This window comes from Urocampus carinirostris, chromosome 14, assembly GCF_059441175.1.
Source record: "Urocampus carinirostris isolate Australia breed hairy pipefish chromosome 14, RoL_Ucar_1.0, whole genome shotgun sequence".
In the NCBI taxonomy this organism is placed as follows: Eukaryota; Metazoa; Chordata; class Actinopteri; order Syngnathiformes; family Syngnathidae; genus Urocampus; species Urocampus carinirostris.
Window position 1 is genome coordinate 34,851,391 of NC_142362.1, and position 26,497 is coordinate 34,877,887.

The following is a 26,497-nucleotide window of genomic DNA, read 5'->3' on the forward strand; positions in this document are numbered from 1 at the left end:
TTGATAATAGGATTAACCCTGAAGCGTGAGGTCAGCAGTCCAAAGAAGTGCATATTCTGGTTCCTGTGTACGTTTTCATAGCCTTACAAATCTATTATATTCTGATCTTAATTTAACTACTTACTGAATGGCTCAATAGCAATTCATTTTTAAAACTAAAACAAAAATGTTCCCATGGCTTTGCTGCTATGGTTGACATAGTTTCTCCACTTCTTATTTTTATTTGGCATTGTGTATGTCTGTGCCAAAGGGGTAAAATATTCAACAGTGTTTATCAGCTTCAGTCTGTTGAACACAGCTGTTTACATATGCGACCGCAACAGCAAATAAAACAACATCCAAGGCGAGGGCCACTCTCCCATAAACACCAAAGTCTTTGTTACAGATGCATGCAAAGAGAACACCACGTTGACAAAACCGCAATGGTAGTTTTTGCTTGTTTGTGCTGCACACTTCATCTTTTCAAGATAAAAATATACAAAATACATGTGGATTATCTACTGCTCCCAAATTTGTTTTGTTATTTTTTTGAACAGTGGAACCATGGTTACTGTTAAGATAACCTTAGGGGCAGCACGGCGGCGCAGTGGTTAGCGCGTGTGCGGCACAGTTCTGAGGCCTTGGGAACCTCCTGCGTGGGTTCAAATCCAGCTACCGGCCTTACTGTGCGGAGTTTGTAGGTTCTCCCTGTGCTTGCGTGGGTTTCCTCTGGGCTCTCGGGTTTCTTCCCACATTCCAAAGAAATGCATTTCAGGTGAATTGGCCGGTCCAAATTGTCCCTAGGTGTGACTAACCGAGTGAGTTGTCTGTCCCCGTGTGCCCTGCGGTTGGCTGGCAACCAGTTCAGGGTGTCCCCTGCCCACTGCCCGGAGATTGCTGGGATGGGCTCAGTTAGCTTGTCCTAGTCAGCATGTTTGGCCCGGCAGGGCCTCTTCATGTTATATTCTTTGAAAACAGCCACAGTCTCTGGGCAAATTATCGGTAAGGAGATGCAGTTGTTTTGGATTTTACTCCAATTTCCACTTGTTCTTGAGGCAGCAGCCCTCACAGTCAACTTTATTTTTTTACTTAGTGGTGGGATATTTTTTTTACAGAAAGACAAGGAAATGGTTTTTTTTGGTTTGAAATATTTTATTGACACTTTTAACAGCAAATAACAGTGTGAGCTGGCCAAATAGCTACTGCCATCATCTGATGAAATGTTGATTGTTTTTTTTTGTGTATACACGTTTATTTTATACTGCGGTCAACATTACTCACGGGTCTGGTATTATTATTTTATGACAGAGGCTGCAGGCCAGTAAAAATTTGCCCACGGGCCATAACTGGCCCTCGGGCCAGACTTCAGACATGCCTGGCATCAGGGCTCTTTCAACTCTGTTGCGAATTGTTAAACCATACTTAAAAGAGAAAATATTCAACTTTCAACTTTCTAAGGACACTTCAAACAACGCGCATCACCCTTTAGATTCGAAGGTTTTCATTTCACAACACCCAATAGTGCGATTGATGATTGCATCTCAAATAGCATTCATAAAAGCCCTAAAGCAGTTGCATGTCCTTATTGTTTTCAGCTGTTTTGTTTACATATGTCACAATTAGGTGCCTTTTTGTCCTCAGGGTAGCAAAACAATTTTCTGGTTTAAAACAATCCTTTGCATCCAATTACATTCGAGCAATGTGCATGTTACGCATACGTGGTTCTTAGTGGGTGCGCAGATCGGTGTCATTTAGACTAGTGTCGTTTAGTATCTCATTATTATACCAAACGCACGCTTGTAGAAAATGAGACAAGAGCCAGAATATTATTTTTGCAGGACTCATTTTCATCATCCATGGAAGCTATTAAGGAACATGTAATTTAGAATACTGCAAGCTGCCAGATTTGGTTGTGATTGAAATGCTCCGGCAAGCAGAACATCTGTATCACTTTTGCGCCGCTCCTTGTTTTTGGCAGGCTGACAGGCGAATATGTACATACACATGACACCTGTTTGTGTGAACACATTTATTCTTGTCTAAATGCGTAGACTTTTGTTTCAGTTGAAAGATGTGATGGTAAAACCATTTGAGGGATATCACAGTATTAAAAATGGGGAGGGGATTGAGTTTGGGCGTCACTTGTAATACATTACACTGCCAATAGACATGAATCATATTAAAAACCATTAATGTTAGAGAAAGGACTCACACAAAGCATCCACGTCTGCTATTCACAATAACATTAGTCACTGAATGACCAAATCAAGTTTAATTGGGTTCGTCAATGTCCCTTTGCTGATAAACTGTTGTAAGGTTAGATTGAATTGTCTTGATTGTGAACTATTTTATGCAATGAGATTATGCATGGCACTCCAGGGTAAACATGTAACAAAGCCTTAAAGATGAGGAAAAAGATTAAAAAAACTATCAGGATAAAAGGCAGACATTTTTTTTAACATAGTGCTTGGAGACTGGCCTAAAATATAATGATAGCGAAAATTTTGTGAATAAAAAGAATAGTGCATTGTAACAGTGCAATGAAAAGAATAACAGTTAACTGCAACAAAAAAAAAAAAACGGAAATAAGTCACAAGATAAATATTTTCACTGTTTGATGCAATAACATTCAGCAACGAAAAATAAATAAGAATAAATGAGTCACAAGATATGTTTACAAAGTTTTGTGCGCTTGTTTAGGGTGGTGATGGCCCTGGGGGAAATGCTGTCTCTGAGCCTGTTTCTCCTTGTTTTGAGGAGGTGATGTAAAGTGTCTTATATAATGTTGACTACTCTGCTACGGTATCACAAGCCTGCAATGTCCTCTAGACTGGGAAGAGAGCACCCATGATCTCTTTGGCTGTGTTGATGACTCTATATGTTTTTTTCTTGCCTGCTGTCATGCCCACTCATAAAAGCTACATGTTATTTAACCTTCTTTTTGTGTATCTAAAAAATGGGAAATATGTTTTAGCGTTGTTGCTAGCAGCCTTATTCTAGCTTACTATTACTAAGACCGGTTTAGCCAACAAGAGACATAAAGAGATGCCCGCTAAAAATATACAGTATATTCTGACAACTCATTTCATAATGAACCTTGTATATGTGCATTAGTACCAAATATATATAGACCATTCTGATTACAATCGCAATAAATGCTGCTTTTTGTCAAAGGTCTTGATTACAATGTCTGTTTTGTTGTTAAGAGTTTCGAAAAATGTTTTCCCATATATAGTGGTTTTGTTCTATGACTACTAGGAATATTACTCTCGATTGGTAAATCAGAAAAGACAACTCGTCACGGGCCCTGCACTGATTGCTTTGTTCAGGGAGCATTGGTCAAACTCCTACCATGTTGTCAAAATAAAGGTTAAATAACATCTAGCTTTTAATGAGTATTGTAATTGTATATGACATTCAATAGGCACATACACGTTATATTCAAAAATGAGCTCTGTATGAGTGTGTGTGCCTCTACCATCACTGATAGCTTTCACATGTGAGACATGGCTCAATTCCAGATATATGCATGTGATTGCTGGAATGTAGCCTCAGCCTGGAAAATATTCACAACTACAGCTTGTCTTTCTGCTGGTTCTAACTCACTATTCTGTTGAAGACTTTAGAGGATGTAGTTTCACAAAAAATGGGAGCAATTTATAATAATAATTGAACTAATTGTAACACTATCAGTCTTCTTCTTAATTAAACTATCAAAGAGGGCTTTTACAAAATGGGTCTGTTACATCATCGTCCGTACATACTTTATTTTGAATAAGCTTACATTATTATCACTTTTTTAGTACTAAGAGACAGAAGTTTGCATTTCATTGGTACTGATGGTCATTTGCCCTTCAATCTTGAATACCATCATTGGTGAATGAGTGATCTGTCTTTTGCTTGACCCGGCTAACGAATTAAGTGCCATAACATGTGTTTTCAGAAACAATGTCACTGAGTTCCAAAATGTAAAAATATGTTTTTATTTTTATTTTTTTTTTTTCTATTTTTTTTTTTTTAAGTATTTTTAAGGCTTTGGCATGGCTGACCAGTAAGTATCAAGCCTCTGGTAATGATCTCAGTATGATAAATTACCACAAGATGATAGTTTTGATCAGATCTTCTTCCACACATCGAGAATTGTCTTGGAAAGGAGTAGTTTCAAGAAATTCAGCAATGGTAAAATCTAGAAACATCATTTATTTCTAACGAAAAATAACAATAATAATGACTTTAAAAATGATTCAAAATGGCAACAATTGACTGCCACTAGCACTTCCCATTTATCTGGCATTGAATAAATTAATGATGAATATATTACAAATGTGAAAACACTAGTTGATTTTGTTTTATTAACATTTCTAGTCATTTGTCAGTATAGCAAGCGTACCCATTGGTACGAACGAAAGGACCACCTCTGGACATTATTTTGAGGGCTGTATTTATGAAAATTGTGATGCATGGTCATCGGGCTCAAGCAGATTACTTTAAGTCAAAGATGGGAGCTGCTGTATGGAAACAGTTATAAACACACAAGAGGCAATGGAAACCAATGTCAGTGTAGGAGGTCGAGCCCTTAAATGTGTGTGGCTTTGCTCGCTCTAACTCTTGGCCCTCCCTTTGCATTCCCTTTTCATCACAAGGCCGTAATCACTCCAATCTCTGCCAAGGCTCCTGTAACAACCCCACACACCCATACCCTAACCTCCACACCTTCCCTTCTCTCTGGGCCTCATTACTCGTAAGGACTTTTAGCCTTTTTGTCTTTACGGAGTTTTTTCCGTGTTGCCCTTTTTAACTTTGATTCACCAATCACATGCAACATGGTATGTGCCTGTTAATGTTGTATCCGTCAGAATCTCAAGAAAAACAATTTTCATTGGAAAATCTTTTTTAATATGGCAAACCGAGACCAATCCTTGCGAGCTCTAACAGCATCACTTTTCATGTATCAAGATATGTTTCGAATCGTCTTTTATGAGAGTGGTACAGCAGATACTCTGAATCAGGGGGCAGGAACCTGTGGCTTGAGAGCCATATATGGCTCTTTTCATGATTACATCTGCCTCAGTGATAAAACAGAGCCTGCGCAATAATGGTACATGGGGAGAGGTTTGTTTCACAGTGTTTATTTATTATTTATTGTTCAGATCCACAAATATATTCACAATTTACTCATGGTCTAAAAAGCATATGTCTTGATAAATAGCCTCGCAAGATTAAAACTTGCATATGTAAACCGCAGATATATTTGTGGATCTGCAAAGTACACAATTCACTCTGGATTTATTTCTTTTAATGGAACTGGAGAATTCGAAAAAATTACTTTGAAAGTCGTCAAAAGTGCTTGGATTTGGCCATGAAAAAGGTTTGAAACCCTGAAGTAAAGTCCATTTAATTATATAGATACAAAAGAGCACTGTTGACAACTTTTCCTGTTATAACACTTGAATTAAAAAAATGCCCGACTTTGGTCAAATATGGACCAATCCACTATTTTTGATCAATTTGATCTAAATGTTGGAATTGTTCTGAACAAATTAACTCAAAATTTAGGGGCCAGTTTAGTTATACACAGACAATACTCTCAGGTTAGTTTTTAGAATGGCAAGTATTGGAACTTCAAAATAAAATGACAAATTTCATTGGGTCTTTTTGAACAAAACTATCCTGGATTTTATACATGTCTGTCCGTCCGTCCGCCCGTCTGTTGGTCTGTCCGTCTAGTAAGGGCCAGTGTTAAAACAGGGTAGGATTTTGTCGGTATCAACCATTAACATCAACCTCTTTAATTTTCAAACTGTTGCCAGAGTTCTTTAATTCAAAGTTGAAATATTTCAGATTAAGAATAAATTAGCCGCCACAAATTGATTTATTAATAAAGTAACTCAATCATAAAAGTCAGGTAAGAAAGTAATAGAGTTAAGGCTATATCCTTGTTTAAATGTGATTGACAGTCGCTGTAAAAAAGCCACCCTTGCTCAATAGCATACTTAGCGTAATGGTTTCTGCAACACTCCAGCTCATTTCCTGCGGTTCTCAGTGATTGTTAGACATTCTCTGCTAGAAGCATCTTATTATCTTGATTGTGAGCAAGACACTTAAAGTGACGATTACTTTGTGCTACACAATGGGCCAGTGAACAATTCAGCGTTGTACTTGTAGAGTCTTCTCTTGGAACATCATAGGGCTTGTTAGTTTTTGTTTTTTTTAAACACACTGATGGATTTCTCATTATAATCTGGGCAGATTTAATGGCTTCCAGTCATTAATACACTTGTACTCATCTACCCAACTGTTTAGGACTCATATTTTGAATTCATAATCACCTAAACAATTTGCCAATTTTTCAAAATTACTGATGACTAGGCTAAAAACTATTACTCTCATATTGCAGCTGTTTTGATTTCATTCCTTTTACATTTTTTACCATACTATTAAGTGCACGAGATTATAAGCCGCACCCCCAAAGTGTTTTGTCATATTTTTTAATATATAAATGCGTACTGCACTATGAGGTGCATGAAATTAAAGCTACAGTAAGAGCTACTATACATTAGTGAAATAATTGATCAGTCAAAAAATGATACCAACCAAACTCGCAAGACATTGTGTGCACCGGGAATCAAACACTGGCTTGTGGCGGTCAGAGGTCCAAAACCTAACCACTAGCTTAATTTCCCGCTATGTTCCGGTCCGGAACCTTCGCTCTGAAAATGCTGGTCTACTAGTGATCCCAAGAGCCAAGAAGAGAACCGTAGGTTCGAGAGCGTTCTCCATTTGGGGCCCGGTGCTGTGGAATGCTCTTCCCCGATCTGCAACTTCAGTGGAAATGTTTAAATCTAAGCTTAAAACACACTTCTATTCCATAGCATATGAATAACCTATATTTTATGTTGACAATATCTGTTTATTATTTGTTATTGCAACATCCATTGCAGCCTGGTCACCCTGGAGGGGGGATTACCTCATGTGCAGTCCCTTCTCAAGGTTTTTTCATTTTCCTCGTGTTGAGGTTTTTGAGTTTGTCCTTGCCCTCATGTAGGTTCTAGATCAGTGGATGGTGTAATAACAGTCTATGGTTTGCAATAATCTGTGGTCTGTGCAGCCCTTTGAGACTCTTTGTGATTAAGGGCCATACAAATAAACATGACTTGACTTGACCCTCAGGTTATACAAGTGACATAAGAAAACGTATTACATTTTATTACGTGATCACACTATATTTACTCGATGAGATAAACCAATGTTAGAGGTTTGAGAAAACAGAACGTCGTCCAGAAAGACTCATATAACGCAAAAAGCATGACAATGAAAACAACTCTTTTATTAAGGTTTGTGATAGATGGTCCCATGTGCAGGAGGAAGAAATTAGAGGCAGGGGTGCTCAAAACAAGGAATTACATATCGTAACAAAACTAGGATCATAGCAACAACTGAAAAAGGGGGCAAAAAACAACTAACCAAAATGTCCCAAAAAAATTCACAAACATAAACCAAACATGGACCGGGAAAAATGTATGGCGTAAACTACCAAAGAAACTAGGAACAAACAAACTAACCTCACATGAAGGTTGATTTTAAAATGGCAATAGAAACCAGTATGACAATTTGCAGATACAATGATAAAATAGTAAATACCTTATAGTTAGATAGTGATTACAAATATAGGATTTACTAATGCAAGAAAATGTGAATGAGGGCTGAGTCGTGTGTACCCGGCTTGTGTCGTTCACGGACAAAATGTCTCTATGAGCCGGCTCTTGGAAGAGAACGAAGGGAACCGGCTTCCCACCAATCAACAGCCGGGTCCCTCTGAGACGCCTTTTTTTCCCAGGTTATTGATCAATATCCATTTTGGGGTGGGTTTGCGTGTTGTTGACCATAAATTTGTTGAGCAAAAAAACGGTTACAATTGTTTTGTATTTTAGCTTTTTTTTTGTTGATTCACAAACATTTTGATTATATTTTCTGTGTTTTTCAGCGTTAATATGTTTATATAAAGTTTTGTTCTTCTACTTTAGTCTCTTTTTTCCCTTTGTTATTGTATTTTTCCTTTTCTTTCTTCCTTTCAATTGTTTTCTTTATTTTCCCCCCCTTTTCAAGTCATTATATGCATTGTGTTACATAATAATTGATAATGTAGGGATTAAAGCGACAAAAACAACCTAAAGGGCTGTTTGGGACCCAAAAGGGTGAGTCAAGCTGAAAACAAACAAAAAATGTATCCGTTTTCCAAATTCTCATCTCTACAAGTAAACGCGATGTTTCGAATTTACTCAGAAAAATTCAAATTATTTGACATACATCAACTTATTTTTAAAGTAACAGAAATTCTTACTTTTCCTCGTAACTGGTTACATTTACTCTGGATTAATTTGGTTACTTTTTGGATAGAAGTGGTGAGTAACTATAACTAATTACTTATTTTCTCCCTTGACAAGAATACCTTTGATGAATTACAGATGACGGGTCAAAGGCACAACAACAAAAGCAGATGGCTGTTAATGGTGGTGATGCCACCTACACAAAAATCATTCAAAAGGAAATCCCCTCCCTAATGTCACTATCAGTTCACTCCTTTTTGGGACACACACACATATGCACACACATAGAATAAGGTAGTCATTATTTAGACAGACAGAGGTAGATTTATATCCAGAGCTCTTTCCATAATTGAACAGTTCTGGTCTCTCTGTTTTTGCCTCAGGCTGCTTAGTCAGCAGCTTTAGAATGCGGCCCGATGATGTGTGTGTGTGTGTGTGTGTCTGGTAAGGACCCAACACCTGTTTCTTACTTCAGGTCACATGACTTTTCCTGCTTTGCTCGCCAAATAATGATCTGTATATGGGGAAAAAAATATCATAAATACGTTGATCGGCGGGCAGCACGGCGGCGCGGTGGTTAGCGCGTGTGCGGCACAGTTCTGAGGTCATGGGTTCAGATCCAGCTACCAACCTTCCTGTGCGGAGTTTGCAGGTTCTCCCTGTGCTTGCATGGATTTCCTCCGGGCACTCCGGTTTCCTCCCACATTCCAAAGACATGCATTTCAGGTGGATTGGCCGGTCCAAATTGTCCCTATGTGTGAATGAGCGAGCAAATTGTCTGTCCCTGTGTGCCCAGCGATTGGCTGGCAACCAGTTCAGGGTGTCCCCTGCCCACTGCCCGATGATTGCTGGGATGGGCTCCAGCACCCCCGCGACCCTACTGAGGATAAGCGGTACAGATAATGGATGGATGGATGGACGTTGATCGACTGATATTTATATCTGGTTGTGAGAAAAGATAACCAGTCAGTCAGTGTTTCTCAACTGGTCTAATTTGGGGACCTAACACCCTCCCTTTAATTTTATCCTAACCCGCATCAAGAAAAAATGTCCACTTTTCAAATGTATCGATTGAAAATCTGACATCATTGTCGTCATTCTTGCTGCTACCGGTACACCCACAAAAAAAAAACAATAATTATTTTTACTTCTTTTCATCTTGCTTTTTCCCTTTTTGTTCACTCCATTTCTCCACTTCTTTTTTTCCACTTTTTTTTTATATTTTTCCTATTTTTTAGTATCTTTTTTTCTTATTATTCTTCCCTTTATCCAGTTTTTCTTCTGTTTTTCTTTTTTTCCCTTTATTCTCTTTTAATCATTCCTTTTCCTCCTTTTTTCATATTTTCTTATTTTTGTCTTCTCTACTTTCTTCTCATATTTCTTTTTTGTCTTCAATATTATTTTCTTTCTTTATCATTTTTTGTTTTATTCTACGTTTCTTTCCTTTCCTACTTTCTTTTTCTTTCATTTTCTTTTTCTTTTCTGGGCTGGGGAAAAAAAATTGAAGAAAATTTATTACTTCTGGCCACTTCTGAGTTTGGGTTGTTTGTATTTATCCTTGTGCTTTTCCATACTTGTTTTCGGTTGCACTATGCAACACAGCGACATCTAGTGGTCAAAAATTACAAACATACATTTTGAATGATACCCAAAACATCTTACTTAAGTAGCTTTGTGTTCAATATAAGAAAATCCAAATCTGATATATTCTCCCTTGTATCGGCATGTGGCCGTGCCCAACATTTGTAAATAAACTTTACTGGTTTTTCTGTGGTGTGAAATGGTGAGTGTCAAGTCGCATCTGTAAGGTATTATTGCCATCTACTGTTAAGTAGTCCCATTTGCTCTCATTTGATCTTTTTTCTTTTCTTAGCACTACTAAGGCAAAAGCCTGCGACCCACTGAAAACCGACCAGCGACCCACTTTTGGGTCCCCATCCAACAGTTGAGAACCACTGTGCCAATTGATGAAAGGAACCCAAAGACAAAACAGACATAGAGAGTGAAGCAAACGCGGCGTGGGGTCATTCTTTTAAAAGGCAGCGGGAAAAAAAGTGGAGCGATGCGACGTCTTTCATGTCCTCGCGTCTGTCTGCCTATTTCCTCTTTCCTCGAGGGGGGTGTAATTACAGAGGTAAAGGGCACCAAATTAAAAGAGCTTAATGTCAGATGCCGGCAGCAAATTATCGTGTGCTCATATCTGAGCAGGCGAGCGACAGTTTACTCGTGTAGAGACCAGAGTTGGGTAGTTATGAGTTACCTTTAGTACATCACATTTACTTGAGTAACTTTTGGGAGATTTGGGAGGATCCTGTAGTGGAGTAAGAGTACAGTTTCTTCTTCACAAATCTACTCAAGTGAAAGTATCGTGTTTTAAAAATACTCTCCCCAACCACCACCTGTTGCCAAATACGAACCCAAACATTTAAAACGATCTAGCTGCTGCAAATTAACACAATTTAACACATAAATGAAAGATGAAAGATTAATTTTTGTTTTTGTGAAAGTTAAACAGTTCACTGAAGCCAAACACGGTCGTGCCCTCTTTGACAGTTACACTATTTGTATCTCAAATACAACTATTTGAGAACACCTGAGCTTGGTGCAGATGCTATTTTAACAAAACAACTAAATTAGCCACCTTGTAGATACCAACAGATCACTTTCAGCATTTCTCTGGGAGCCAAAGACCAAGTGGTTTACACTTAACTTTCCGTGTACAGTATGAAGTATTATGATTTGAGGAGTCAAAGACAAAAGATAGGACACAGTGCTTTCTTGGCTGACGGAACCAGATAAACATAAGTGGAATTATGCGGCCGTGAAAGACCGCCCTGATTAAACATCGGCCGGCAGTTTAAAGAAGCACCGACGGGAAAGTAGTAATCACGGTCAGTTTACTGAAAAAAGCCTGCAAGCTAATGTGTTGCTGTTTGCGCTGCTCTTTGATTTATCTGACGTCCGCTGACACCGAGGTCGCTGTGTCTATCGTGTGTGTTTTACAAACCTTGTCTCTACAGTGAAGAGCGCAGCAGTAAAATCTGTCTTGCATCTGTCAAACAGATCTGCTACATTTTGCAGAGTGTACTTGTTTGTGTTTTAGATTAAACATCTGTATATCAAATATTGTCATTGTATCAGCGCTCGGTTATGGCATGCATTCATGTGACGGACACTAATTTACACATTTTTGTCTTTTCGCTTTGTTTGCAGAAACAACGACCGTGCCTGACACTGCAACCCCCACGTTGCCCAGGGTGGAACGTTCCACCGCAGCAATGAGACCTGGTAAAAACACAAACACACACACTCTACAGCAATGTTTCTCAACTGATAGGTCCCAAAAGTGGGTCGCGGGCCCTTGCTCTGCTAAAATAATGCTAAGAAAAAAAAGAAGGTAAATTGCACAGTAGATAGCGATAATGTTTTGCTGGATCTCTTATTCCTGTTCAGTCAATCCATGTGTTTGTGAGGGACCACATCTCATTTTATTGTGATTTTTTTTGTCTTATTTCCTCTTTCTGTCCATAATAATGAGTTCCAAGAAAGTTAGTGATAAGGGAGTGGAAAAGTTAAGAACAGTGACAATAATGATCGAGTCAAGGAAGAAAATTATTGCAAAAAAAGCGCTGCTGGAAGGTACGGTAAATTATTTAAAATGGTATAATTTTTGTTTTTTACCTGTATATTAATCTGTATTATTCTACATAATTTAATAATTACCGGTATTGTTGTTTAGGTTATTACTATTTTAAGCATGTGACAATTTTAAAGCAGTTTTAGGGTGTCGCTTATATCGATGTAAGTTTATATGGCAGGATATATGGTTGTCTGGTTTTGCTGGTCGTTTTACTTTTTAAAAAAAGAAAGTTGAGTATATTCTACTATCTCAGCTGTTAAAGTGCACAATCCTTTCATTTGATAATTTGGAGAAGTGGAATGTTTTCTTAATTTGGGTCGCAGCTTGTCTGTCGGTAGGGATTGAGGGTCCTAAAGTCAGATCAGTTGAGAACCACTGCTCTACAGTACACATTTATGGAAGCAGCCCATACAAGGCTGCATTTAAGGTCAATCTGTTGATGTCATTGTGCACCACTGGGCTTTTGGCCTTTGAAGTCCGCTGGAATCAAAAGTCCCCGATGAAGCTCTGCGTGAGTGAAATTAAGATCTAACAGCCACCAGACCGCACATCCGCTTAAGCACACACGAGCATTCACATACACCGACTCGATGGGCAGCTTCTGTATGGGAAGTAATCTCACTGGATTATAGTATATTATTGCATTTAAAATGGCGTGCATTTTATATTATTTATTTACTTTCTGAATTTGATTATCTCCAATTATAAGTACTGAGTATCCATTAAACCGCAATTTCTGCAGGGTTCGTACGGTTGCCTGAAATCATTTTCAAATGCTTGAAATTTAATGTTGTGTGTTCTTAAAAGATTGAAATTGATTTTTGGGTGAAGTATTTGTAAATGCTTGACATTGTTCCCATGTTTCTCTACAACTTTTCTTAAAAATGACGCAGACACTGCTGCTACACCTGAACAGTGTTTTGTGAAATGTGGGTGAGTGCAAGAATTAGGTATCAATCGTGGGAATGTGTTATTAGCCTGCAAAATGAAGGTAGTGTTTCCCAGTGATAAATTATTATTGTGGTTAATGGGTCCCAGAACCCACCATAAAGTGAAAACCGATAAAGGGTCAAACTCACCTACCGACTGAAACTGTAACAAAATAATAACTAAAGACCTACTGATAAAAACACAGAACATATAATTGCAGCTGAATTAATAGTCTTTATTGTCATTATACAAGGTACAACAAAATTGGAATCTATCTATCTATCTATCTATCTATCTATCTATCTATCTATCTATCTATCTATCTATCTATCTATCTATCTATCTATCTATCTATCTATCTATCTATCTATCTATCTATCTATCTATCTATCTATCTATCTATCTATCTATCTATCTATCTATCTATCTATCTTTTTATCTATCTATCTATCTATCTATCTATCTATCTATCTATCTATCTATCTATCTATCTATCTATCTATCTATCTATCTATCTATCTATCTATCTATCTATCTATCTATCTATCTATCTATCTATCTATCTACCCTGGTCATATCACTAGAGAGGGGTGACCAAAGGCGGGACAAACACATACAAAAACAAAGAAAAGGAAAAAATGAAAAAAGTAGCAAAAAACACACAAAAAAACTTGACCATGGCCAACCCAAATGCCCAAACTGCCAAACAAGTTAAGCAAACCAAGTTGGTCATGCTTTCGTCCCTCCAGATGAAACGGGACACAAGAAAGCGGATATGTCACTAGGGTCAGGGTGACACAACACACTCTTCTGTTCAAAAGCAGGGCCCGACAGCTTTCATTGGTTTACCCCTGCTGCATCATACTGGTGCCCTGCCTATCCCTTAGAATGCGTCCAAACGTCCCACTATCGTTTCACAACACCTCTCAACTCATTCCTATCACCAACAAGAGCTCTAGCTTCCACTACATTTAGACCTCTTTCCTCCAGTGCACTCAAAACATTATTCATCCACGTCAATCGCAGCCTTCCTCTTGGTCTCCTTCCATTTACTTCTGCTCTCTCGATCCTCTTCAACACTCGCTCCTCATCCATCTTCTCCATGTGTCCAAACCAACCGAGGACTCTCATATCCACACGCTTGCTCAGTACCACTACAACTCTAGTTCTCTCTCACAATTTCATTTCTCAATCTATCCAATCTTGTCACCCCTAACATACTACTCAAACACTTAATCTCAAAAACATTTAATTTCCTTCTCAAATCTGCATTCAGTCTGCACCACACATCACAGTCGGCAAAATCGCACTCGTATACAGGCGTCTCTTTACATCCATACTCATACTCTTGTTACTCATCAAAGATAATAAAGACAATTCAATTAACACAGCAATAACATAAGTGCAAAGTCGCAATGGATTACTCTACATATTTTTTATGTTTACCACTGGCTGGAAATTTTTGTCAGATTCAAACAAATTACATGTCAGTTTGAAACACCATTGTGCATATTTGAACTATAATGAATTCTAATTCTAATGCTTAATTGAGCTAAGAAGCCGAATGTCTGGTTAGTGTTCAGAGGGGGGTTGCCTCCAACTTAAAATAATGCATAAAAGCAGATTCGGTCCGTGGAAATCAAAGTTGACCATATGTTGTTTTTTTTCGCCTCCTTTACAGCCACCACACCATCGCCGTGGGCCGTGTGCGACTTTGAACAGAGCTTGTGTGGCTGGTCTGCAGATCCCCAGTCAGGTGTCAGCTGGTCCTTGCACACCGCAGGGAGCGCCGTTCCCGGTCACAGTCCACATGAAACCAGACAGGATCTGACGCTGGGATCAGAGAGTGAGTTCTTCAGATATATTTTCACACTATGTTCAATGGGGGTGTTTGTATGGACAAACAAGGGGCATAACCAACGTTTTAAGCATGTAAAGACTCACGAGGTATTGCAAAACAAGCAATATCAACAAAAATATGTCTTGGATATGAAAAGTGCATGGTGCACTGAGCCCTTGACCGCCTGGATCGTGTGGGCACCACTTTCTGTGGTGTGTCTAAGGCAAGTACAGCTTGGTGGCACCCATCCCTCTTTAAGCCATTTTGGTTTGTTTCCCCACATGGTTACCAAAAGCAGGAGAATCCCTTTGATCTGACTCAGAATAAAAATGTTTATCATCTAATCGCCGTAGTTTTTCAGTGTTAAGCCTTATCTTGCTCTTCAGAGATGAGCCGGACCTCGGCATTGACGGGCAGCGGCGTGTGTCAATACTGATTCTAGATCTTAAAACGTTAGGAAAAAAGTATTGTGTTCTAAAATCACATTGTACCACACACTATATGTCACTCTTTGCTTTCATATTTGTGACGCTGTGTCCATTGATTTTGTGACATAGGCTTTTTGGCTGGTAGAGGACTTTGCTATTCATATACCTTTGCATCTATATTTAGATTATTTATTTATTTAAAAAAAATAATGACTAAGGATAAAAAATGAAACGCTTCGTTCAAAAAAAAACAAATTGTTTAAAATAAGACTCATAAATACTTAAATAACCAATTCAATCAATTGGTTTCATATGAAAAGTACATGAACATTATTATACTGAATACCAATAATACTAAAAACAGATTCTTATATTCTTAGTTGCTAAAAGCTGAAATTGAACCTGATAATTACTGCTTCTAAGACAAAAATTACACAAACAGAAATGTTGTTCCCTCTAAATCTGAGTGAGAGGGAGTACATTTTAATATCACATAAAGAATTAAGAAAACTAACGGTTAAATCAGTTAAAACTCAATTGTGTTAAAACAAAGTAGTAAATACAGGTGAATTAGTTAAAAAATGTGAACAAAAAGTTGTCTCATTTGGCTGAATTCTGTTTCTTATGTTTGTAAAAGCCACTGACAACCATGCAGACTTGTATTTGAGATACAGTACAATAAAAGTGTTAATGATAAAACTAGTTTTATTTCTGTAAATTAATTTGAATTTGTATTTGATCACGTAATAGTTTTAAATGTTTGTCCAAGTACGTTATTTTGATATACATGGATATATTTGCAAAGTACAATAAGGTTCCGTCTGATTATCTTTAGGCTAAAAGCCAATGCCTTCTGCCACTGCACTATTGCCAGTATTAAAAATATAGAACATCATTTTCGACTTAAAAAATGTTAAAGATTAGTCATTGAAAATGAATGGGACATTGATTATATTTGAGTTATATATGCATAAAAAAGCTTAAGGATATTGTATGCTGGGTGCGATTGTTTGATGGACTGCAGACTTTACCCATTATAAAGATAAGAACAATAAGAATGAAGAAGAATGAAAAATATGAGAAACAAAAATAATAAAAAACGTATCTGCTAGTGGATAAAATTTTACTTGATGGTGTACCGTTACCCATTTTCTACATCTCGAGTTTTTATCTGATATTTCCCTAGTGTTTTTATCGGAGAGATTCAGCAGAGTACGAAGACTGACCTGTTGGTGGCAGCATGGTCCCCCAAGGCATGTTGACAGACAAAAATAAATATATACAAAAGAAAGAAAAATAAAGCTAGGCTAAAATTTTAGTAATGGGGATTCCTGGTCTTTTCAGCGAAAAGCAGGCGCTTTCGCCTCCCAAAATGACTATTTCGATATATTATCGATTATTCCGTAACATTATGTGTATTACCTCAAGGTTTTTTCAATTCCTTATGCTGAGGTTTTTGAGTTTTTCCTTGCCCTTATGATGGTTTTAAATCAATGAATGGTGTAATAGTAGTCTGGAGTCTGTACCCTTCAAGACTTCTTGTGATTAAGGGCTATACAAATAAACAAGACCTGAGTTGTAAGCGTTACAATTACTCTTATATGGATTTTCCTGTATACGTTCAAGAAAAAGGTAAAAGTTTGTCAACTAAGTCACCACAGCTATTACCTTATTTGCTGTGATATTTTGGAATACAAATACAAAAACTTGTTTAAAATGCTTTGATACGTATTTGAACCGGGGTGGCTGTGGCCACAAACGTTATACGTATGTATTGTCACAAAGTCAAATACTTTTGCATGAAAATTATCATATTGTATAGGTAAATAGAGTGAGAGTGAAATAAAAACGCTCATTCGATTACGAACATGACACTCTATAAACAATAAATGACCGAATACATTAAGGTTACCTGCTTCAAAATGGCTAACCGTTCAGCAGGCAGGTAATTTAGCTAATTTAAACCATTATTTTTCTCAATGTACCTGTAGACCGAGTTAAACGGAAAAGAAAAACTGAAATAAGAAAAAGAACCTGTCACTGGAACAAGAATGTATTTTCTGCAGTGTTACTTTTGTACCAACTTTCTGTAGAACGAATACGCCTTGACTCAGCCTTTGTCAGGAAATACTGATCTCCTCCTTCGTTTATTTACTGGCGTTGCTGATTTTAGGGATACCGTCATCCAGTTCATTCATCCTCTTCCCGTCCATCAACGTTATCGCCTCTTCCCGCAGACGTTTCCCGTTTCTGTCACTTGTGCTTTTTGGATGTGTTCATCTTTATTACAACGCTCTGCGGTATCCTCAGCTGTTTTATCCATCAGCTTCGCACTCGCTGCATCACTAAGTCCTCCGTCCACACACACGCGTGCAATATTCGCTGTACACACACATGCATTCAGGGCCCACGGCATTCCCATAAATCAGATGATAGCTATGACAGAAGTGCAGCTCTTGCTCTGCGGCTCTTCCTGAGGCCTTTCGCGGAGGCAAACACACATTTTTCTACCGTAAATTCCAGACTACAAGCCGCTACTTTTTTCCAACATTTTAAACACTGCAGCTTTGACCCATTCAATGCTAGACGTTTCTCTCAAATGGGAAGATCCTGATGAGAGACCGAGCCGGAGAGTGAGAGAGGGATAGAGATATAGCATTACTTTTCGGAAGGCGTGGGACACAAATCCTTCTTACAGAGATGCAGGGAATGCAGAGCAGGTGTCCGCTCACCGTACAGTCTGAAAGACACTATGATATGAATTGACATCGAAGATCTCAAGTCAAGGGGTGGCCCATTGGTGTGAATTTTAGTCGTTCATCATGCTTCAGAAAACATATTCATATGTAATTGCATTGAATAAGTTAAATAGCTGCATTTTGTAGTCCAGAATTTACGGTACTAGTGAACACTCAAAGGCTCTCACACCTACACACACACGACCTTGCCTTATAGGGCGGCATTCTGTTTGCCTATCAAAGCACACATAAACACTTTAAGAGCTGACTGCAAGAAAGTCAATTTGACTGTAATAAATCTGGGGGAGAGAGAAACTTTCTCTCTAGACAGCAACATGACGTTAAGTTGTGTTCTACAGCCACAAGTATGCAGCTGCCCGTCCGCAAGCTGTCTCCCTTTGCGGATCAAAACCCTGCACTTGTCACTGAAAGCTCTTTTAAAAGAGAAAAAGCCCCGACCTGAACAAAGCAGAGCTAGAAAGGAGCCTTTTGATCTCAGATAGGCCGTGACTGAATGTTATGCCCCGGTAAGATTTTCATAGAAAGAAACTCTCCACGGTAGACACGACTGTAATTGAAAAGCAAAAAAGAAAGGCGGTAAAAAAAAAAAGTCACTCACTGCCACTGACTAGGATATCAATTTGAAACACCTAATACATTTGCTTTGAATGGCTTTGGGTCGAATAGGTGTCGGCTCTCTCCGGGAGTCTTATCGTGCCTTTTCAGACCGCAACACTATTTTGCCCTGTAATTGTGTCACCGTGTGTTAATTATAGCAAAGTTCACACGAGTGGCTGAAAGTCTATTAGCTGGCGTCTGCTGACTCATGGATGTGACCTTGGTGTGAATTATATTTTAAAAAATGCCCAAGCATAATCTCATTCATTCTGCTGCATACTTTAGTCTTGGCTCATCAAATAATTTGAAAAAAAGACATTGTTCCCCCAAAAAATATACAATTCTTGTGCAGGGACATTTAGGCCTTATATTTACTGTTATATCAGCAGGGTTCAAATGGATGCCTGCAATCCTTGAAAATGATTGAATATCAATGTTGTGTTTACAAGAATGGAAAAGTGCTTCTAAATGCTTGGAATTGGTGCAATATTTTTTAACAAGTCTGCTTAAAAATGTTGCCGAACCTGCTCTCTGGTTGTTTCGCTTTGCCATTGCCTTTGTTCTCCCCTTGTAGTTAACAGCAACTGGCATTAGTTTGTAGGGTATTGTCGTATGAAGGATGGGACAGGTGCATGCTTCACCTCAACTGGGCACTATAAAAAGTGAATTAGTGCATGGATTAAGTGCCAATTATGAACATTAATTATGGGCCACGCAAAATATGAGGGTAGCGTTTCCAGTGGTAAAATGTCATTTTTACCCAACAGGGTAGGGAGACATATGTCTCAAAAATACATATATCCACAAATATTTTCGGGATTTACTCAAGATCTAAAAATCATGTCTTCATAGATGCACATGCAAGATTGAAAGTTGCATATGTAAATCGCAGATATATTTGTAGCTCTGCAAAATACATGATTCAAACCTGATTTCTTCTTTCAATGGTACTGGAGAAAATTGGAAATTGGCTTTAACAAAACAATATTTATATTTATTTTGCCCCCTAGTGTAATTCATTTTCCCTGGCTATACCAGGGGGGTACATTCAATGCTGTTGCAGCAGAACATGTGCCAAATGACCTTTTATACAGCACCTGGTATTCCCATGCAGTCCTTGATCCGAGTACTAACCAGGCACAACCCTGCTTAGCTTCCTGAGATTGGGCCTTTCCAGGCTGGTATGTCCATAAACTTTGAAAGTACAAATCCTGATTCTGATGCGCACATGAGACTGTGTCCTCTCAAAGTATTTCATTTAATTCGCTTGCCAGAAGTCTAGTTGGATTCATGTCTAAAATAAATGAAATACAATTTTGTGCAAATTGTCTTGGTTTGCTGACAGATGGCTCTGCTCATTTTATGTGCTTTAATATTTTTTTATTTCATTCCTTATTTTAGGAATTATTTATTTGACAAAGATGATGATTAATTTAAATATTTATTATTAGTAAACAAAAATAAACTCCACTCAAATTTAGCAAAAATGTATTTTTCCTATTTTGCAATTTATTTTAGATATACGCAGAAGAGGTAAAATCAGGCAAATTAAAAAAAACATTCATATATGCTTCAACTTTCATTTTGATTACTTAAGGAATTAAAATATAATTTGAACCAATTGAAATTAATAGTCATTGTATTGTTTTTATTTTTTTTATTTAAATAATTATTTTTGGCAGCACAGTGGTTAGCGCGTGTGCGGCACAGTTCTGAGGTCAGTAGATCGAACCTTGCTGTGTGGAGCTTGCATGTTCTCCCTGTGCTTGCGTGGGTTTCCTCCGGGCACTCCGGTTTCCTCCCACATTCCAAAAACATGCATGTCAGATTAATTGGCCGGTCCAAATTGTCCCTTGGTGTGGATGAATGAGTCAAGTCAAGTCAAGTCAAGTCATTTTTATTTGTATAGCCCTTAATCACAATAAGTCTCTAAGGGCTTCACAGATTAGTATACTATGTTACACAGACTATTTTTCAGTCGACAAGAAGAGTAGGTTATTATTCATAAGCAATGGAGTAGAAGTGAGTTTTAAGTTTAGATTTAAACATTTCCACTGAGGTTGCGGATCGGATCTCAGGGGGAAGAGCATTCCACAGCACCGGTGCCCGAATGGAGAACGCTCTCGAACCAGCAGAACACTTCTTTGCTCTCGGGATCACCAGAAGACCGGCACTCTCAGATCGTAGGCTTCGGACCGGGACATAGGGGCAGATCAGATCTGAAAGATAAGAGGGAGCAAGTCCATGTATGATTTTGTACAATACTAAGAGAACTTTGAAGTCACATCTTTGGCTAACTGGGAGCCAGTGCAAGTTAGCCAAAATCTGTGTTATGTGATCGTACTTTTTTGTCCTAGTTAAAAGCCTCGCTGCGGCGTTTTGTACTAGCTGAAGAGACTTGATTCTGGACTTCGGGAGACCGGAGAGTAGTGCATTACAGTAATCGAGACGGGAGGTAACAAATGCATGAATTATAGTTTCCGCGTCAGACTGAGACAGTATTGAACGGATTTTGGCAATGTTACGAAGATGGAAGAAAGCGGTTCTAGTAATTTTCTTTACATGCATCTCAAAGGTTAGATCAGGGTCAAATATGACACCTAAATTTTTAACTGAGTCACTCTGTGTGATGTGACATTTGTCAATGTTCACAGCAGTTTTTGAGAATAAGTCACGGCATTTAGATGGACCAATGACTAACATTTCGGTCTTTTCAGAGTTAAGACGCAAGAAATTGAGTGACATCCACTCTTTTATCTCGGTGAGGCAGGCCTCCAAATTTCCACAGTTTAGTGTGGAAGATTCCTCCAACGGAAGATAGAGTTGAGTGTCGTCTGCGTAGCAGTGGAAGCTGATATTGTACTTGCGAATAATGTCACCTAATGGAAGCATGTAAATGTTGAAAAGAAGGGGGCCAAGCACTGAACCCTGCGGAACACCGCAGGTAACATTAAAGGGCTCAGATGTCATTTCACCATATTTAACACAGTGCGTCCTATCTGAGAGGTAGGATCTGAACCACGAGAGGACGGTTCCTGAGAGACCAATCCATTTTTTCAACCGTTCTAGTGAGTGAGTGAGTTGTCTGGTCTCTGTGTGCCCTGCGACTGGCTGGCAACCAGTTCATGGTGTCCCCTGCCCTCTGCCCGAACATAGCTGGGATGGGCTCCAGCACCCCCGCGCCCCTACTGAAGATAAGCAGTGCAGATAATGGATGGCAATGCAGATTCTGCTCATTTTATCAGATCACAACTCCTAAGGAACTGTATTCTATATCATTAACATACTGTTTCTTTTTACATTTTTATATGTTACACATTTTTATCTTTTTAATTTATCTTACTTCGCACTGAAAGGAGAATTCCTCCAATTTGGTTGTCCTACTGCATAATGACAATAAAGGCCATTCATTCATTCATCATTGTGATCATTTTATTTCATTACACGCTATCTTTACAAAATAATAAACAAATAAATTTATTATCTGGCAAAAGAGCTATCATTTCAGTTTTCAGTTCTTCTCTGGAAGAACACGGGAGGAACTGGGAAGCATTTTGGCCTACTAACCACCGAATTTTGTGTCTGGCTCAGGCCGGGCTTGGGCTTGGGCTTGCGCTTGAAATCTTACCTCTAGGTTGAACTAAATGTGTGCAGGTAATTTTGTTGAAAACCACTGTTCATTGTTTATTACTCCACTGTTTCCCCACAATACAGCATCCACAGGGCATCCCAAATACAATGAGATGCTTATTATTTCAGTCTCTCGCAACAACTGACAGTTACTTGTTGTTCACCACTAAAATGTGCTGCACAACTTACAAATGATGTGAACACGAACACCATACATTCCCTGCGAGCATCTCCGCCGTGTTTCGCCCGTAGAGACTCGTTAATTAATTCTCTTCCTTTGTATGTCGGCCAAGATCAAAAGCAGACAGAGGAAAAAAAAGCAACTTTTCCTCGCCCCTTAAATGTACTTAATGAGCAACTGTAATTTAGGTGCCCTCTTTAATGCCTTCAAGTAGAGAAACTGAGTTAACTCAGCCCAAATACATTATTCATTAGCTCTGATATGATGCTGTCCAAGCAGATAAATAGATACAGTATCTTGCAAAAGTATTGCCCTCCCAAAAACATTATGACATATTGCCATATTTCAGGGTTCAGTCTAGCACAGGGGTCGGGAACCTATGGCTCGCGAGCCATATATGGCTCTTTTTATGAGTATCTGTGGCTCAGAGACCAATTTGATTGCATGCAAAATTTCTCAATCTTGTTCAAAACCTTAATTGACTATCCTTTTCAGGTACACGTAAAGCCAAACCAAAGCTAAATGCAAAGGAAACACTTCGCAGTATATATAGGGCACGTTTTTCACTACAATTTACAGTCAAGGTGTCACACAAAAAAGGGGGGAAAAAAACTCGTTTTGGCTGTACAACGCTAAAGAATCCTTTATTTAAAAGTTCACTATATAATCTGTGTTCAGTGTTCAGATACTTTATGATGAATCCACAGAACTGTAAATACGCCAAAACACCGGAAGAGAACTTAGTCGTTTGATTGGGTGAGTGGGAGGGATGGGTGGAGCTGTGCAAAAAGTACAAGCATTCCCTCCGATATCTCGCCAAAGGTAAGCACATAAGGCTCCCTATTCTCAGAATGTTGTGACGTTTTTGCAAAATAAATGCTTGCATCTGGTTATGAAACCAATATGTATGAAAAAAGGGTCAAAAGGAGTTTAACCGATCTTGAGTAATTGCAAGAAAGAGACAAGTTTAAAGTGGTCTGTTTGTTGAATTTGGGACAGGGGCTTTGGCATTATTCTCTTTTCATAATTTTTATCAAATCATCAAAAATAAATGTGCTGAAGACTAAGCTTTTGTCTGGGGCGCGGGTTTAGCAATTTAGTAAATTTGTCTCATAATATATGGTGTGGCTCTTTCCCAAAATAAAATTATTTTTTTTTGCTTTTTTGGCTCTATGAGTCAAAAAGGTTCCCGACCCCTGGTCTAGCAGATAAAACACTCAAAATATTTTCGAAGAAACAACAACATGTGAGACACTATTGTGGGAAGAAACCAAATGTATTCAACATTTTATATTGTGCAAACAAATTAAAATTTGAAAAGAAGAATTGCAAAATCATTGCCCCCTCCCTTGAGTTAATAATTTGCATAACCTTCTTTTGCTGTGATGACAGCCACAAGTCTTTTGGGGTATGTCTGTATAAGTTTTGCACATCTTGAAAGAGAAATATTTGCCCCTTCTTCCTCTCAAAACAGCTCAAGTTCATTCAGGTTTGACAGTGATTGTTTGTCGACAGCATTTTTCAGATCTTTCCACAAATGCTTCATACGATTGAGGTCTGGACTTTGGCTTGGCTATTCTAACACCTTTATATTGTTAGTTTGAACCATTTCATTATAGATTTTTCTTTATGTTTAGGGTTACTGTCGTGTTGGAAGGTGAACCTGCGCCCCATTCTCAGGCCTCTTGCAGACCCTAACAGATTTTCTACCAGAATAGCCCTGTATTTGGCTCAATCCATCTCCCATTAACTCGAATCAACAATGTTCCTTTAAGGAGCACACCAATGTATTATCTTTACGGAGGGAACACAAAAATATGTTTTCCCATAGAGCAGGCTGTACTCAAAATATTTTCAGTTTCATGGCTTTATGTGTGAAGCCTGAAATGTGGCAATTTATCAAAAAGTTCTTGAGGGGGGCAATACCTTTGCAAGACGCTGTAGACTGACAGCTAAACAGACCTGTCTGCCAATTCGTCTGCACTTGTTATAACATTTGTGTGAGTGTTGGAGGTGTGTTTACTTGTGTGTTTGGCGGCCATTAGCATCTATGATGAAATGGTGGTTTCATTTGCGGCTTGGCCGCATACCACAGAGGGACCATGCTAATGTCCTCCGCCCTAAGTACTAGTAACAAGTTCCAGCTGTAATATCAAATCAGTCAGGGCTTTTTTCCCCAGTGAAATAATTTGCTTTGACCAATTCTGTAATGATCTGCAACAAGCCTAAAACAAACATACTGCATGATGAGGTGTATACAGCATATATTGCATTTAGATAAGTGCTGTTTTTTTAATAACGATGAAAAATAATCATGTAACAGAATCGTTTTTTACAATAATGCACGACTTTATAGAAAATTGGTATTTCTGTAGTCAGATAAATTGTGATTTATAGTCACAAAAAGACTTTACTCTAAAAACAAAATGTTTTTCCTTTCTCATAGATATGTCCGGGAACTACCTGCACCTGGACGCTGGGGCCCACACCCAGCGCAAGCGCGCCAGACTCCTGAGCCCAGAAGTGGCCCCCGAACAAGGTCCCCTCTGCCTGCTCTTTTTCTATCAGCTGCAAGGGGAAGCGCTAGGGAGCCTGAGGGTCCTTTTGAAAGACAGCGACCAGGAGGAGACGCTGCTGTGGTCCTTGAAAGGAGAGCAGGGGTCTCACTGGAAGGAGGGACGCACCGTTCTGCCACAAAGTCCAAGAGAATATCAGGTAGGCACTGGCGCTGCGAGGACAAAAATCGATCAAATAAGTAGTAGACAATGAAGTCCATTGTCGACTATCGTCTCTAGACACGTTTTTGTGAAAAAGTGAGGCTTCTTCTCTACATGAACATAATCAGGGTTCGTACGGGGTTAAAAATCTTGAATTTTAATGTTCCGATTTTAAGGTTTGAAAAGTGCTTTTTTAAGTTATAAACGCTTGAAATTGTGGCCATGTTTCTCAGCAGCATAACTCGATAGACAATGGTGGCTTTACTTGGCCATTGCAATTCTTCTTCCCTCTCGTTTAACGCCAGCTGGCATTATATTGTTTTGGGACATTATATTGTCATGTGAAGACAGGTGCATCAGACCAAGATGCCGTGAGGCTGCCATTAAAATTGAACAATTGCTAGAATGAAAAAATACAAACCATGGCTGAAATGTGGAACAAGCTCATGGGAGAGTCAGCTCGCTCCAGTTATACTGTTTTTATAAACGGTAATTCAAGGAGATGAGTAGCTTATTTTTCTTGCTGACAATTTGCTACATTCTACATCTAAACAAGGCAAAAGCAGTAGTGTAAGATGTAAAGCAGGGTTAGGGTTTGGGTTAGGTTAGGAAGCAATCTTTCTTTCTCAAGGTCCCCCAAATTTGAGGCCCTTGAGAAAGTAAGTCTTTGCACTGGCCATTCAGGAAACTGGAGCGTTTCTTGTCTTACCTACGTTTGTTTAGTCCATCTGGAAAGAGAGTGTTGAGTTTTATTATCCAGTGTTTTTCTGCCTTGCGTCTTTCTTCTTGCGTCCAATTGCTGTTTGTTTGTAGGCCCCATATTTCTAGTGCCTGTAGGCCATGTTGTATGAAGTGGGCTACTAGGTGTGTGTTAGTTTCCCTGCTGTTCCTGATGTTGTAAATGTGTTGTGCTAATCTACATCTGATTGAATTGCCTGTCTCTCCTATATATTTAATGTCACAGTGTTTACACTTTATGACATATATACAGTTTTCCGTATTAGGTGTGAGTGTTTGTTTAATTAGGTAGTTTGTGTTGGTGACGGTGTTCCTAACTGTGGTGGCTTGTTTGTAGAATGTGGGGCCCCGTGTTCGTGTTATGTTGATTTCTGGTAATTTACTTTTTACTAAGTAATCTTTGAGGTTTTTGTTTCTTTTAAAGGCTGAGATGATTTTGTAATCTTGGATTATGTCTGTGTTCTGTAGTGTCTGGTTTATATTTTGTTTAATTTTTCTATTAGCAGTTTGGCTAAATGCTGAGTAGGTGCTTATTAGGGGGATGATTTTCTGTGTGTCCCGTTGCCCTGTGGTTAAAAATGTTTTACAGACTTGCTTGAGGAAAGATCTTGAGTATCCTCTTGGTCTCAGTGCCTTGAAAAGGGTTTGGGTAGCCTTTTCAAAGTCTGTATTTTGTGAGCAGATTCTGTGGAATCTGAGCAACTGTGATTTTATTAAGCCCCTGTAGGTGT

At 38.6% G+C, this 26,497-nt stretch overlaps 1 protein-coding gene across 2 annotated transcripts in view; it reads left to right on the forward strand.

Moving 5' to 3' along the window:
- The window catches only part of LOC148353279 (neuropilin-2-like), a 175,978-nt gene that overhangs the window by 116,569 nt on the left and 32,912 nt on the right, over positions 1-26,497 (forward strand). For both annotated transcript variants that reach the window (XM_088353589.1, XM_088353590.1), the window contains exons 12-14: positions 11,520-11,594; positions 14,558-14,722; positions 24,758-25,026. In XM_088353589.1, the coding sequence (XP_088209715.1) occupies positions 11,520-11,594; positions 14,558-14,722; positions 24,758-25,026 (509 nt within the window). The remainder of the gene's footprint in view (positions 1-11,519; positions 11,595-14,557; positions 14,723-24,757; positions 25,027-26,497) is intronic.